The sequence below is a fragment of the Corvus hawaiiensis genome, chromosome 7 (genome assembly GCF_020740725.1).
Source record: "Corvus hawaiiensis isolate bCorHaw1 chromosome 7, bCorHaw1.pri.cur, whole genome shotgun sequence".
Lineage (NCBI taxonomy): Eukaryota > Metazoa > Chordata > Aves > Passeriformes > Corvidae > Corvus > Corvus hawaiiensis.
This window is the reverse complement of record NC_063219.1, coordinates 20,015,870-20,027,991: the sequence shown is the minus strand read 5'-3', so window position 1 is coordinate 20,027,991 and position 12,122 is coordinate 20,015,870. Positions and strand designations below refer to the sequence as shown.

Genomic DNA, 12,122 nt, shown 5'->3' with positions numbered 1-12,122 from the left:
TTGGGTCTTTTAGCTGCAGACAAAAGCCAAGCACTCACTTCATCTTCTCTAACAGTGGCCTCATTCCACTGAGTAGGAAATACTTGCTGACTCAAATAAGAAAGGTGAGACTAGGCTACCTTAGACCTCTCAGTTTCTCTCCTTTAGTTGACAGTTGAGGAAAACATGAGGAATTACTTATCATACATGGATTCTTTCATGTGAAGTGTGCTGTTCTCTTTAAGCACACACAAGCACACCCACTCGAGAATATATATATAGTTGCTTAGGCCAAGCAGCAGAATGTGTGATTGCTTTACACTGCACATTGTTGTTATAGAACTAGTGGTTGAATGTCTGGATTCCTAAAGCCTTGCCAAGATACAAAAGAGGATAAAATGATGCCTAATGCAATTTGAACTCCTGAAAGACCATACTACACTGTAGAATTAAGAACAAAGTAAAGACATGCACATTTCGGCCCTGCGAATGAAACGTGTGCATACCTCTCACCAGTGAGCAGTGGGTAATGGTGCTCATGAGGTGTAACTGATCAGCTTAGCAACGCTTTCTCTACGTTTATTTCTATATCTTTATTTCTGTCAAAATCTTATCATTCTCCCCTCACTGAATAATGATGATGAAATATGTCAGTTCATGCAGAATGTGTCTATAAGAAGTGGAATGTTTTATTTTTTGGAGGCAGTGCCAGGTATTGTATTGATCTTTAAACTATTGTGTGGTCTGGATATAAGCTGTATGATAGGCTGCCTATCATGTTGTGGCAGCTGATTAAGAGGTCCACTTTTACTAGCAAAGTCTAAGAGGATCACAGCTTTTTTTTTTTTTTTTTTTTTTTTAATCAGAGAATGCTTGAAATTTGTTCCTTAAAATCAGAAATGCTTGAAGTGTAACTTCTAAATTCATACTTTCTGGGGGCTTTTTCCGAAGTACCTGTAGGTAACTATGCTCAGCATTCCCATCTGCCTTGGGCTTTGAGTCTATTCTTCTTAACTGAATCATAAAACTTGTACGTCGGAAGATAAGAACTACTAATGGCTCTACCAGGAGGTAAATAAATCTGGAGCTAAACAGCCTCTGTTCTCATTTGACAATTTACTTACTTATCCCACAGGTTACCGCTGTGTGTGTACACATGCACGTATGTAAGGATACAAAGATTGTTACGTGTGTGAGGATGTAAGGATATTTGTATAACTTCTACATTTTGGAATGCATCCAGGTGGGTTATGAATGTCTCCAGAGGAAGACTCCAACCCTTCCGTGGGCAGCCTGCTCCAGTGCTTTGCCACCCTCCACATAGAGCTCTTCCTCATGTTGTGGTGAAACTTGTATTTTAGTTTATGGCCATTGCTCCTCATCCTGTCACTTGGCACCACTGGAAAAGGTCTGGCACCATCCTCTTGGCACCTGCCTTCGAGGCATTTCTTTGCATTAATTAGATCCCTTCTTAGCTCATAAAGACTAGTGAGTATTTTATTCACAAAAGTACAAGTTGCGGGGGAGGGTGGTGGTGTTTGCTTGCTTGCTTTCTTGGTTAGTTGGTTGGGTTTTGATTAATTTTTAATGGAAAGAAATTATGAGGTAACTCCAGCACTCATGGGCCCGAGTCCCACTTTCGGCAGTTCTGTCTCACTGCCATGTCTGCCGCTGGCGGAAGGTGCAGTCACCAATCCCGCTAGGGATGTTGTCGAGCTGAGCGGGATGGGGGCCGTCCAGAAGGGCAGCTAGCAGCACCTCCGGGCACCAAGGAGCTGCGGGCAGCGGGCGGGCACGGCACGGCACGGCACGGCGCGGCGCGGCGCGGCGCGGAACGGCCCGGCACGGCACGGCCCGGCACGGCGCGGCGCGGCACGGCACGGCGCGGCACGGCACGGCACGGCGCGGCACGGCCCGGCGCGGCGCGGCGCGGCGCGGCACGGCACGGCACGGCACGGCGCAGTGCGCTACGGGCTGGCCGCCGATCCCACCCCGCCGCCCTCACACCCACGCTCGCGCCGGCCGAGGGCGGGAAGGGGGCGCTCCCGGCCCGCCGCCACACACGGCCACGTGACAGCCTCACATGGGCAGCATGGCGGCGCCCAGAGCCGCCCGCGCGCTGCGGAGCGGAGGTGAGTGCGCGCCGCCGCCGGGGTGAGGCGCGGGCCCGGCCCGGCCGCCGCTCTGCCCTTCTCGCCGGCCGCCGCCGCGCCGCTGCTCAGTTGGCGCTCGCTTTGAAATCGAGGAGCGAAAGGTCCCGCCGCGCATGCCGAGGGCTGCGAGAGAGCGCTCCGCCGGCCGGGGCGCGCGAAGGCGTCCGGGCGGGGGGCGGCGTGTGGCGGCGGGACCTCGCAGCAGCGGCCGCAGCTGTCAAGTCTCGGCTTCTGTGAAGGCGTGTTCCCCCGGCGGTGTGCTCGCCCGGCGGTGTGTTCGCCGGCGTGTTCCCCCGGCGGTGTGCTCGGCGTGGGGCCGGCACACGGCAGCTCCCGCCGTCCCGGGGCCCCCGCGGTGCGGTGGAGCTGCGGGAGTGTTTTGCTTGAGTTTTGCTGTGGTGGTTTCTGCTGCTGAAGTAATCTAACATAAGTATACTTGTTTCTTCTGCCAACCCGTTCAACTGCAGAACTTCTTACCTGCTGGCATGCCCGTCGGTGTAATGGCTTTTCAGGGCCCGTTGTCCCCCGTGCCCTGAGGTTCTCTGAAAAGCACTTTTTCTGCCACATAACCTTTCACAAGCGAAGGTTATGTGCCCATATCCTACATCCGTCTTCAGCCCCATGCGTACTTAAAAGCCCAATGTCTGTCATCCAGTTAAAAGAACCAAGCGAATAAAATTTGGTAAGCCTTCCTACCTTCCCTTCAGGCATCGAATCTTGTTGAGCTTCCCTAGGGGATATGCTTTTACAGAGACTTGAGAAAGCTAAACTGTCATAGTTAAGACAAGACTGATTAAACTAAATCCGATTTTCTCCGAATTGGACAGTTCAGTATAATTTAATTTGCAAATACTGAAAGACGAAAGTAATTTAAATTGGGTTTCTGTTCACCTAAGGATATCTGTTCTACCTAAATTGAACGAAATTACTTTTTTATAGCCTCTTGTGTGTGTTTGTTTGTTTGTTTTAATATAGCTGATGTGTTTTTATAAATGATGAAAGTTTTCTTTATTATGGAATTGTTTTTACATAGTTGGAGTCCGTTGGAGCAGGAGAGATCTTGGAAGTTTGTATATGTGTTAAATGCTTCCTCCACGTATCAGAAGGACTTAGGCTAGCCTAAAAAAAGCTCTTTATTATAAAAAGAAAAAAAAGAAAATTATTTGACTGAAACATATTAGGAAGTTAAAAAGTACTTTTCAGTAGTCATATGGGGAAATTATTTGAATAGTTTCTGCCTTGCTAGTGTCAGAATTCAAACATTTTCAACCCCAAAAGAAGGCACACAGCTCTTTTAGGGTGTGAGTGGTTTCCACAAACCTTTGTGAAATTCTGCATGCTGGAATGCTACATTTCAGAGTGGACTAGCAGTGGATTGAACTGCATTTTAGCTGTCAGCTTTTCTTGAAAAGTATTCAAAAATAATTTTACAGGTGATGCATAGAAGTGTGAATTAAATTTGCTGTTTTGTAAAAGAAAACTAGGAAACATTCAGAACACAGACACATCAAGTCACTGTCACAGTTTGTAGTTAGAAATAGTATGGATTGTGTGCTGGTTCACTGGCTTGTAAACGGTCTAATTAGATATTATCACAGTTTCAGGTGTTATAATAATTGCATCTGTGATACTTTATTGGTAATAAAGTAGAAGACATGAAAGAACTGCATTTATATTTACAGTTCTATCTTAGATGATTTAAAGCATAGTAATCTCTTACAGATCTATTTATTTCATACAGGTAAAGTATTGTAGAATAGAAGCCCCTAATTTCTTGTAATGAAATTTCAGGGCTTAGAGCCCCAGGGAAATAATTGATGAGAAGACATCCCATGTAAAATGAGTTACTTATTGTGATAAATACTGATATAAGTGATTTCTGATCTTGCTTCCTTAACGATGAATAAGTATGCTGTAATAATCTGTGTGACTTACTGTGGGCCAGGTTTTTAAAGTCAGGTCAGTAGAGACTGACGCGGTGTGATACATCCCTTGGATATGTAGTTTGTGTTCCCAGGCTGGCTGTTTGCTTGGTAAGGGGCTGAGCTGCCTCGTTCAGCCCCTTGCGGAACTGGGAATTCATCCGCAGGCTCCTCGGTGGGAAACCTGCTAGTAGTTCACAAACTGCACCTGGCTCGAAGCTGTTGCTGTCTCCAGCACCACAGAATGTGAGATGTTGTGAGATGCTTCGAGATGCTTCTTCTTTTACTACTACAGAGCCTTTTAGAGATGTTTGTTTTCAAAATTTTTCTAAGACTGTTACTCTTTCCCCTCTGTTAGTAAAATGAGGAGGAAATACCTAAATGGGGTTTTAAACCTTCTTTTTTTTTTCTTTTTTTTTTTTTTTTTTAATAAAAGCAGGGGGACATAGCTGGAGTTCATTCTGTTGCAGTACAACTTCAAAGCCTCACACTTTCAGGTTTGCCCAGAAGTGGTGAATCTCATCAGAAATTACTTGGGGTCTGGTTTGTTTTCTTTTTTTTTTTTCTTATTTGGGCCATATAGGTCACAAGTTTGGTTCACAAGCCTTGTCAGTAATGCATGGTTGAGTATTGTCTATACTTCATAGTTAGGTTAGCTGAAATTGAATATATTAAAGGAATAATAAACTCTTCTCCAGCAGGGTATTTCTATGAAAATCATCAAACTATTCTGAAGCATTACACAAGTTAGAAACTTTAGTTGGACTAATAAAAGATGGTGTAGCAAGAGACTAAGGCAATATGAAGTGATCTGGTTCATGTGCTCTAGATAGAGTGCAGACGTGTCATTTTACGTAGTTTTTCTTTCTGGTCAGACATGGCTTTGCCATTTAGGATGGTAAAACTGGTAATCAACTTTTAAATTGCCATTTTATGTTGAACTCTGCGTGTTACTGTACAAAAGTGTGCTAAGGGGTCTCCATCTGGGAAGTGATTCAATAAATAAAGTACCTGCTTTACTGAATCTTTTACTGAGCAGTATTTCTGATACAGTTCATTTCTTGCATTTTTTTAATCTGCAGACCTTGGTAATGCTCATGGTTTTACAAAATTCAAACTTTTCAGTATTTCTAAGGGGAAGTGAAAGGACTCAAAATTAGGTGATTTTCTTTTTTTTTCCTGAAATCAAAGTATGCATTTCAGATTTTTTTACTGCCATATGCTACTGAATCAGTGTTTCCTTCTGATGGTGCATTGTGAAACAGGAGTTGTATTTCTTTTTTTTTTAATTGTTGTAGCTTGCTCTTTGATAAGAATATTAAACCACAAATTTCAGCTTACTACATACTACTCTTGTGTTAAGAATGAATCATAAAAGTCTTCTTAGCACTATTAATATTCAAATGGTAGAAGTATCTCTTCGTCTGTACTTTCCTCACTCTTAAAGAAATTCAGAAATGTACAACTCAAACAATTAATCCTCACCTATAATAACTTCCAGTACTTTTAAGCTAATGCTTTTTTAAAAATTAACCACAGAATATCCAGATAACAGTTTTGGGGAGACTTGGCTGTTTCCTGGTATTCTGGACTTACAATTAAATACTTCTTGTAATTCTGAAGTTTTTTGGCAAATGAGAAAAAGTTATTTCGAACTTGTGCAAGAGAGTTTTCAAGATCAAATGTGCTTGTCTGCACTGTGCAATATATGAGTTAGGCAATTAGCTGGTAGAAAATATTAATTCACATTTTCCATTAATTTGTAGACAGACTCATGTCTCCAGAATTTAATATTAGCATTATGAGCTGCAAGTGATGCATGGTAGAAGTTCAAACCATTTGATTGTAGTACACTTTTACCATTTTTTAATGATCCTAAGGTAATTTCATCCCTGTCTTGAAAATAATCAGTCAGGCGGGGAATTGTTCCCATTTCAACTGTGCAGCAGCTCTGGGGAAGACATGCACTTTCATGGTTTGAGGCATGAGAGAAAAAATATTCCCCTTTCAATAAAGTGTTTAATTGTTCTCTCAGTTGAGAGGTAATGTATGGTTGGCAGCACACTGCGTTTTTTTCTTACAAGATCTATCACTTCTGGCTGTGGGTGGATGTGTAGGGTGTGGTTTCTCTGTGAGCTTAGGCTTCTCAGCATTAGCTAAGATTGCCTTTAAATGAAGGAAAGTCATTAGCAGATGTCCTGGACAGCTGCTGAAGATCAACATTTTCTGCCACATCAACAGCTTTACTGACCCACACCTACTCTTGTAGCCATTCATTTCAGACTAAGAAGTCTTTTCTCCTTTGTAGGAAGGTGCCCATTGACCTGGCACCGGGGCGTCACCATTGTGGTTACAGCTAAAATCCACACAGAGACACAGTTAAGTACAAGTTCCTGAAGAGTACTTAGTTTCAGCTTTTTGCAAATGCTTTCTCCACTCTGCATGCCTTATATCTTGGGTGCCCAGGTCCCAGGCAGTGTCCTGTATCTGCCAAGTGTTTAGTCTGTGATAAATGTATTAGGTACATTTTCACATGCCAGAAATTAAGGAAAGTAAGCCTAGCCATAAGCCTTCGGGCAAAATTGACCTTCTTTGAAAATGTATTTTGCATGTATCACTTTTCATTTTGCAGAATTTTCCTTAAAGCTCACCTGGAGCTTCCCCTAAGCAGAAAAGAACTACTTCCTCTTTCCATTCTTATCACAGAGCTCTGACACTTTTCCGCCATCTGCAGAAGCTCACTGCCCTGGTGTGGTGATTTGCTGAAGGGTCATTGTCCAGCTTTGTGCATAGGCTACTGATCCTGAAGTAAAATAACAGAAAGCTCTGGGAATGACTCTAGCAAGAAAGTGGGATGCCCCATCGTAGGGAGTTGTCTTGCTGCTGTGCTTCCAAAGTGGATTTTACAGTGCTGTTTCTGTCTTCACAGTTGGATGTGGGCATATCTGTGAGCGAGGACTGTTTGCATGCACAACTTCTACATTGCCTGCCAGAGTCTGTTGTCCTTGTCTGGCGTTTCCTTACCTGGCTGCAGATGTAGAAGCAAAGGCTCAACGTAATACCCTGTAACAGAGTGGAAAGTCTGAAATGGAAAGTCAGTCTGTGATTTTAATTCAAGATACGCAGTTCAGTGCTGCCTCTGGGCAGCACAGGTGGCAAACTTTTTCTCTCCTTTTGGTGTTTCTTCAGTCTTCTACTCTTCAGGCTCACAAATGCAGTGTTAACCAACACAAAGCTTAGTGTTGTTCTGCAGAGAGCCAAATAACTGATTTAACCTCCTCTATACTCATACAGCAAATCAGTGAAATGAAGGATAGCACTTCACAATCTTTAGAGGTAAAATTAAAGGGAACAAAAATACAGGCTCCTAAAATCTATGCTGGAAGATGACCCTGCCAAGCCTATGTGCACGATCAAACTGTGACGTGTCTGGCTACTTGGTCCTTGCATGTTCTGTTACTTAAAGCATCAAGAATAGTGGTAGAGTATATGACAAATCTCTGGTGGTCTCTAAGCTTGTTCAGAGTAATATATAGCATTTGAGGAGAAAGAATGAAGGATTGAATCCTTCCTAAAGAAATTCTGGACCTCAAATAGTGAATTACCTTGTATTTTAGAGCAAGTAGCTTCACTCCCTAAAATCACAGGATCAAATGTCCTGTGAACATATAGTAAAACAATTTTTCTGGCTCTGAGAGTTCACAGTGCAGATAGCTAAGGCAGACAGAAGGGGCTGAAATCGTGAGCACTAGCTGATGGATGGAGAAACTCTAGCACCAAGGGAGTAATTTCTGGAGAGTTTTGTGGCAGCACAGCATCAGCAGGATGAAACAGAGCCTGAGCCTGCCCTAGTGCCTGCTGCTCCTAAGTTACCAGACAAATGCACTTTAGCAGTGGACATAGGTAAAGTGGCTGTCTAGATTTAGGTATAGAATTTCTTTTGCTCAAGTTTTTGCACTGAATTACCCTACCTAGACTAGAAGCTGAATTTTAGGTGCGCATAAAAACAACATACCACATATCTGTAAAGTTTGGGCTTTGTGTGTCGTGGGTGTTTTCTAGCTGTGCAGGAGAAACCCTATTGAGCCAGTCTGGCACACTTACCCTCATTTCTTGTGTGGCTTACTATGTATAGCTATAGTTGGAGTGTAAGGTTGAGGCTACCAAAAAATATTTCTATGTTGTCATGGTATTTTCTTTTTTTTATTTTGAAGAGATGTGAATTTTGGCTGAAGTCACCTTGAAGACAAGCTACTTCTGGTTTTGAACCTGTTATGGTTCTAAAACCGCAGTGGAGGTCTGTGTCATGAAATCTAAGCTGGTTTTCCTTTCCATGATATTCGGATATAGCAGACATGATTCTGATTGTGACAGTTGTGAATCAGGAGTAAATTTAAGCAAAATCTTAGGAGCTTTTGAGCATTCTTCTGTGACAGTCCTGCTGGTCCAGTGCAATCTGTGATTTCAAAGTAGTGCTTGATCATGTATGCAGTCTGAAAAGACCTTTTCTGTGCTAAAACCGTCTGTAGGACACCCAGTTAAAATGATCTTATCAACTGCGGATTGAATAATTCCCCGTTTTTTTGATTCCTCCTTCCTTCTTCACTCCCAAACAAGCACATTCCTATAGCACTTCAAAATGCACATCTGGTGAGAGTCTTGTTGCCTCTTCTTCTCTTTGGCAGTTTGACATGGTGATGTGCCATCATGTGTAGCTTGCAGTGCTTCTAGACACCACATCCCAGTGCTGTTGATCTAGCAATACTTATTAGCATTAAAATTTAATTTGAAAATATTTTGAAGTAATGTTGTGGGACAGAGAGTGGGTTACAGGGCATTGACTTTTTTTTTAATGTTTTGTCTATTCAAGCCATGTATATTTGTCACAGTGGTTTCTTTCGTAAGCATTTCTATTTAAAATCAATGTTTGTTAAAATATGCTTGTCTGCCCAATCCAACTTTCATATTATCTATGTGAAAAGGCAGGAGAATGTATATAAGGAGCAATCTGTATGTTGTAAACTCTCTGCCTTACAGTTATTGCATCCTGTAGAAAGAGGCTGTTTAGCTGCAGCCTTGTTTTAATTTCATTTTTTAGTTTTCAGTTACACATTTCTGGAGTCCCCCTGACCACTGCTGTTACCTGATGGCGCCTATATTTCATCAAGTTTAGACAAGCAGTCTACCTGGACTTAGGCCCAGAGGAGCTGGCATAGCTGATGAACATGATCCCCTCTGCCTGGGAATTCAAGACCTATAGAACCATGATTCCCAAGGGAATTGAAAGAAAACTGTATTCAGACCATGCCTCTTGCTTTTTTAATTTTCTTTGCTGTTCTTATGTAGCATTGCCTTGTACTGATGGGTAGCATACTTTACCACAAGTGAAATCTGGTGCTGGTTTGCTGATGATTAGGAGAAAAGATTCTTTTTAACCTACCCTGAAAACAGAAGCAGGAAAGAATAGAGCACTCAGAGACAGAAGTTGCTGTGACATCTCTTCATTACTGCGTACAAATGAAGTGACGCGTTATTAAACAAAATAACAACAAATGTTGCAGCAGTACTGTTATGATGTTGGGTGTTTTTTTACTGCATCATCATTTTTAGGCTTCCAGAGTTTAGTGGATACAATTGCATATTTTAATTTTGTTCTTGTATGCTGCTCTTTAATCTGTTTTGTTCTGCAAGAAAAACTGCCTTATATAAAGATTGCATAGTATCTTAGCTGTAGAATATTATGGTGGATTTTTTAATTTAGAAAATGTTTTTAGACTTCTTTTATGATTGCAGAATGAATGTTAGTGTTCAATGTAATTAAATTTAATTGCATTTCCTGTATGTTTTATTTTTAGTTTGCTCTTATATGCCTTTGTTTCCATTGGGAGTTGTAGATTTGACACATTTTTTTTAAAAGCATGGTGTTGGCAGTCAGACAAGCTCACTTTAAATCGATGAAATAATAAGCTTAAATGTCTTCTAAATGTGGGGAACTTGTAGTTTCTGCTTAGTGATCAGGAGTTGTTTCTTCATGTTGTTTCAGATTATGTGGCCTTGTTATTTTTTTTTCTTTATAAGTTTAAAACAGTAAGGTGGGGAAGAGTAATTAAAGGCTGCTTCTTTCTTCTTATTCTATCTTTTATACCCAGGTCAACTGGGCAGACTGGCAGAGCTCTTTTAGCTTCATACATTTTTGCCATTCATTTATCTTTTACTGCTCATGTTTGCTTAGCACGTTGTACCATTACTTGTAGAAAGACTTTTTTCTTTGATATCTTAAGAAAAAGTGGGGTTTGTTTTTCTGTTATTGTAACAGTTTGTCTGACTGACTTACATTTTTAAACATGAGCTGTTTACCCAGGGAGGACCTACAGTGGCTGGAGAACTTACTAAGCTCTGGTTTCACAAATGTGAAGACTGAACAGATAAGGATTCTCAAATTTATTTATTTATTTAAATCTAGTGACTAATAAACATCTGAAATAAAGATGTCATTACTAAAAGGTCATTATTCATTTTCTCTGTGTAAAGGAATATAAAGTCTGCTGTAGCACAGCACAGGTATTGTATTGTTCACACCTTCCACGTTTCTCATCTGCTTCAAGTTTGACATTCCTGGTATTTCCGAGGTTTAAAAAAATAATGATATCATATATTTTTAAAACTCAAAAAAGTTAAAAGTATTATCATGCAATATAGTCACATTAAGATTTTTTTTTTCAGTCACCAACAGGGAAGAGAATTATCGTTCTTGAAGTCAAAATTTCATTACAAGTTTTTAACAGTTAGAGAACACCAGAGGAGTAAAGCTGTTTCCTTGCATTGTGGCAGTACTCAGAGGCCACAGGCTTCAGGGTTCTGTTGTCTGACTTGCAGGGATCTCCTGCTTTGGAGTCTATGCAGCAGTTAGAAATAAATAGGGAGAGAGGCAAAGGCTTCTGCCAGTGCAGAGGCTTTTCCAGCTCACTGCTTGGTGGTGAATCAGTTCGAGAATCTATGTTGTGAATCTCACTTTGGCATCTCATGGACTTCCCACTTCCTGGAGTTGGTGATCCTGGTGGGAGCTAGCAGTCTTTGGGAACTTACCAGCTTTGGCAAAGGGAGAGTCTCCAGCTAGACTGCCACTCTGTCACTGCTTCACAGTAAAACAAGTTCTCCTATGGCTGTGTGGCTGAAGAGAAGGTATGATGTCAACACAGAGTGGGGCTCAGGTCCTACATGGACTAGGAGCCAGGAGCTAGGGATATTTGGTGCTGGTAGTGTGCGTGGCTTTGCATGAGTCACTGAAATTTGTGTGTCTTTCTCCACCTACAATGCAGATATTTATCTACCTTGCAGGTGCATTGGTTGAGATTAATGAGTTGTTTGTAAAGCACTTTGAAGATGAAAAGCTCTATAAAAATGCTAAGTATTATTATGTATGAGCTCTTGAGTGCATAATGGCTGTTTGCCTGCCAGTATTTAAAGCAATTTATAACTCACTAAGTATGAAGGCATGGTATGAAGTCAAGTTCTAGTTTCCATTTAGGAAAAGTCACTTATAGTTTTTGTTCACCAGTTGAGGTCATACCACTGGCCTTCGGTGTTATCTAGAGTGAAAACAGACTCAAGATTTTTTGAAAGGAACTGTTTAAAAACATTAAAATCATGGACTTTTTATAAGGGTTTCTTCTCAGTTGGTCATTTTTTACCCTCTTTTTATGACTTGTGTTTTGATTGCCAAATTCCCACATTTTCTGCCTTTTTTTGTTTCTCCAAATGCTTCTTCTGACACTTACACTTTCTCTCCCTGACCTTTACGTCTGTGTCTGCAGTTGCCATCAAAGCTATGTTCCTCTGCTCAGTGGCCACACAACACAGGTTTCCTTAGCCCTTCATCTACCGATCCCTCACTTTGGGGCTTCCATGGCACTCCTTCCCTGGGAAACCTCCTGCCCCAGACGCACATTGCCAGCCAGTGCTGCACAGTATGGTGCTTTTCTGCAGGGTGCTTCTGCAAAAATGTCACAGTGAAGTGGCTGGCAGGCAGGCAAGAACACTGCCCAACAACAGGAGGGACAAAGCTGCC

The 12,122-nt window shown here is 41.7% G+C and overlaps 1 protein-coding gene across 1 annotated transcript in view; it reads left to right on the top strand.

The window, feature by feature from the left end:
• Nucleotides 1–2,014: 2,014 nt before the first annotated feature.
• Nucleotides 2,015–12,122, top strand: part of METAP1D (methionyl aminopeptidase type 1D, mitochondrial) — a 45,032-nt gene continuing 34,924 nt past the window's right edge. Inside the window, exon 1 of the mRNA XM_048309517.1 lies at nt 2,015–2,111. Within this exon, the coding sequence (XP_048165474.1) occupies nt 2,063–2,111 (49 nt within the window). The 5' untranslated portion in view covers nt 2,015–2,062. The remainder of the gene's footprint in view (nt 2,112–12,122) is intronic.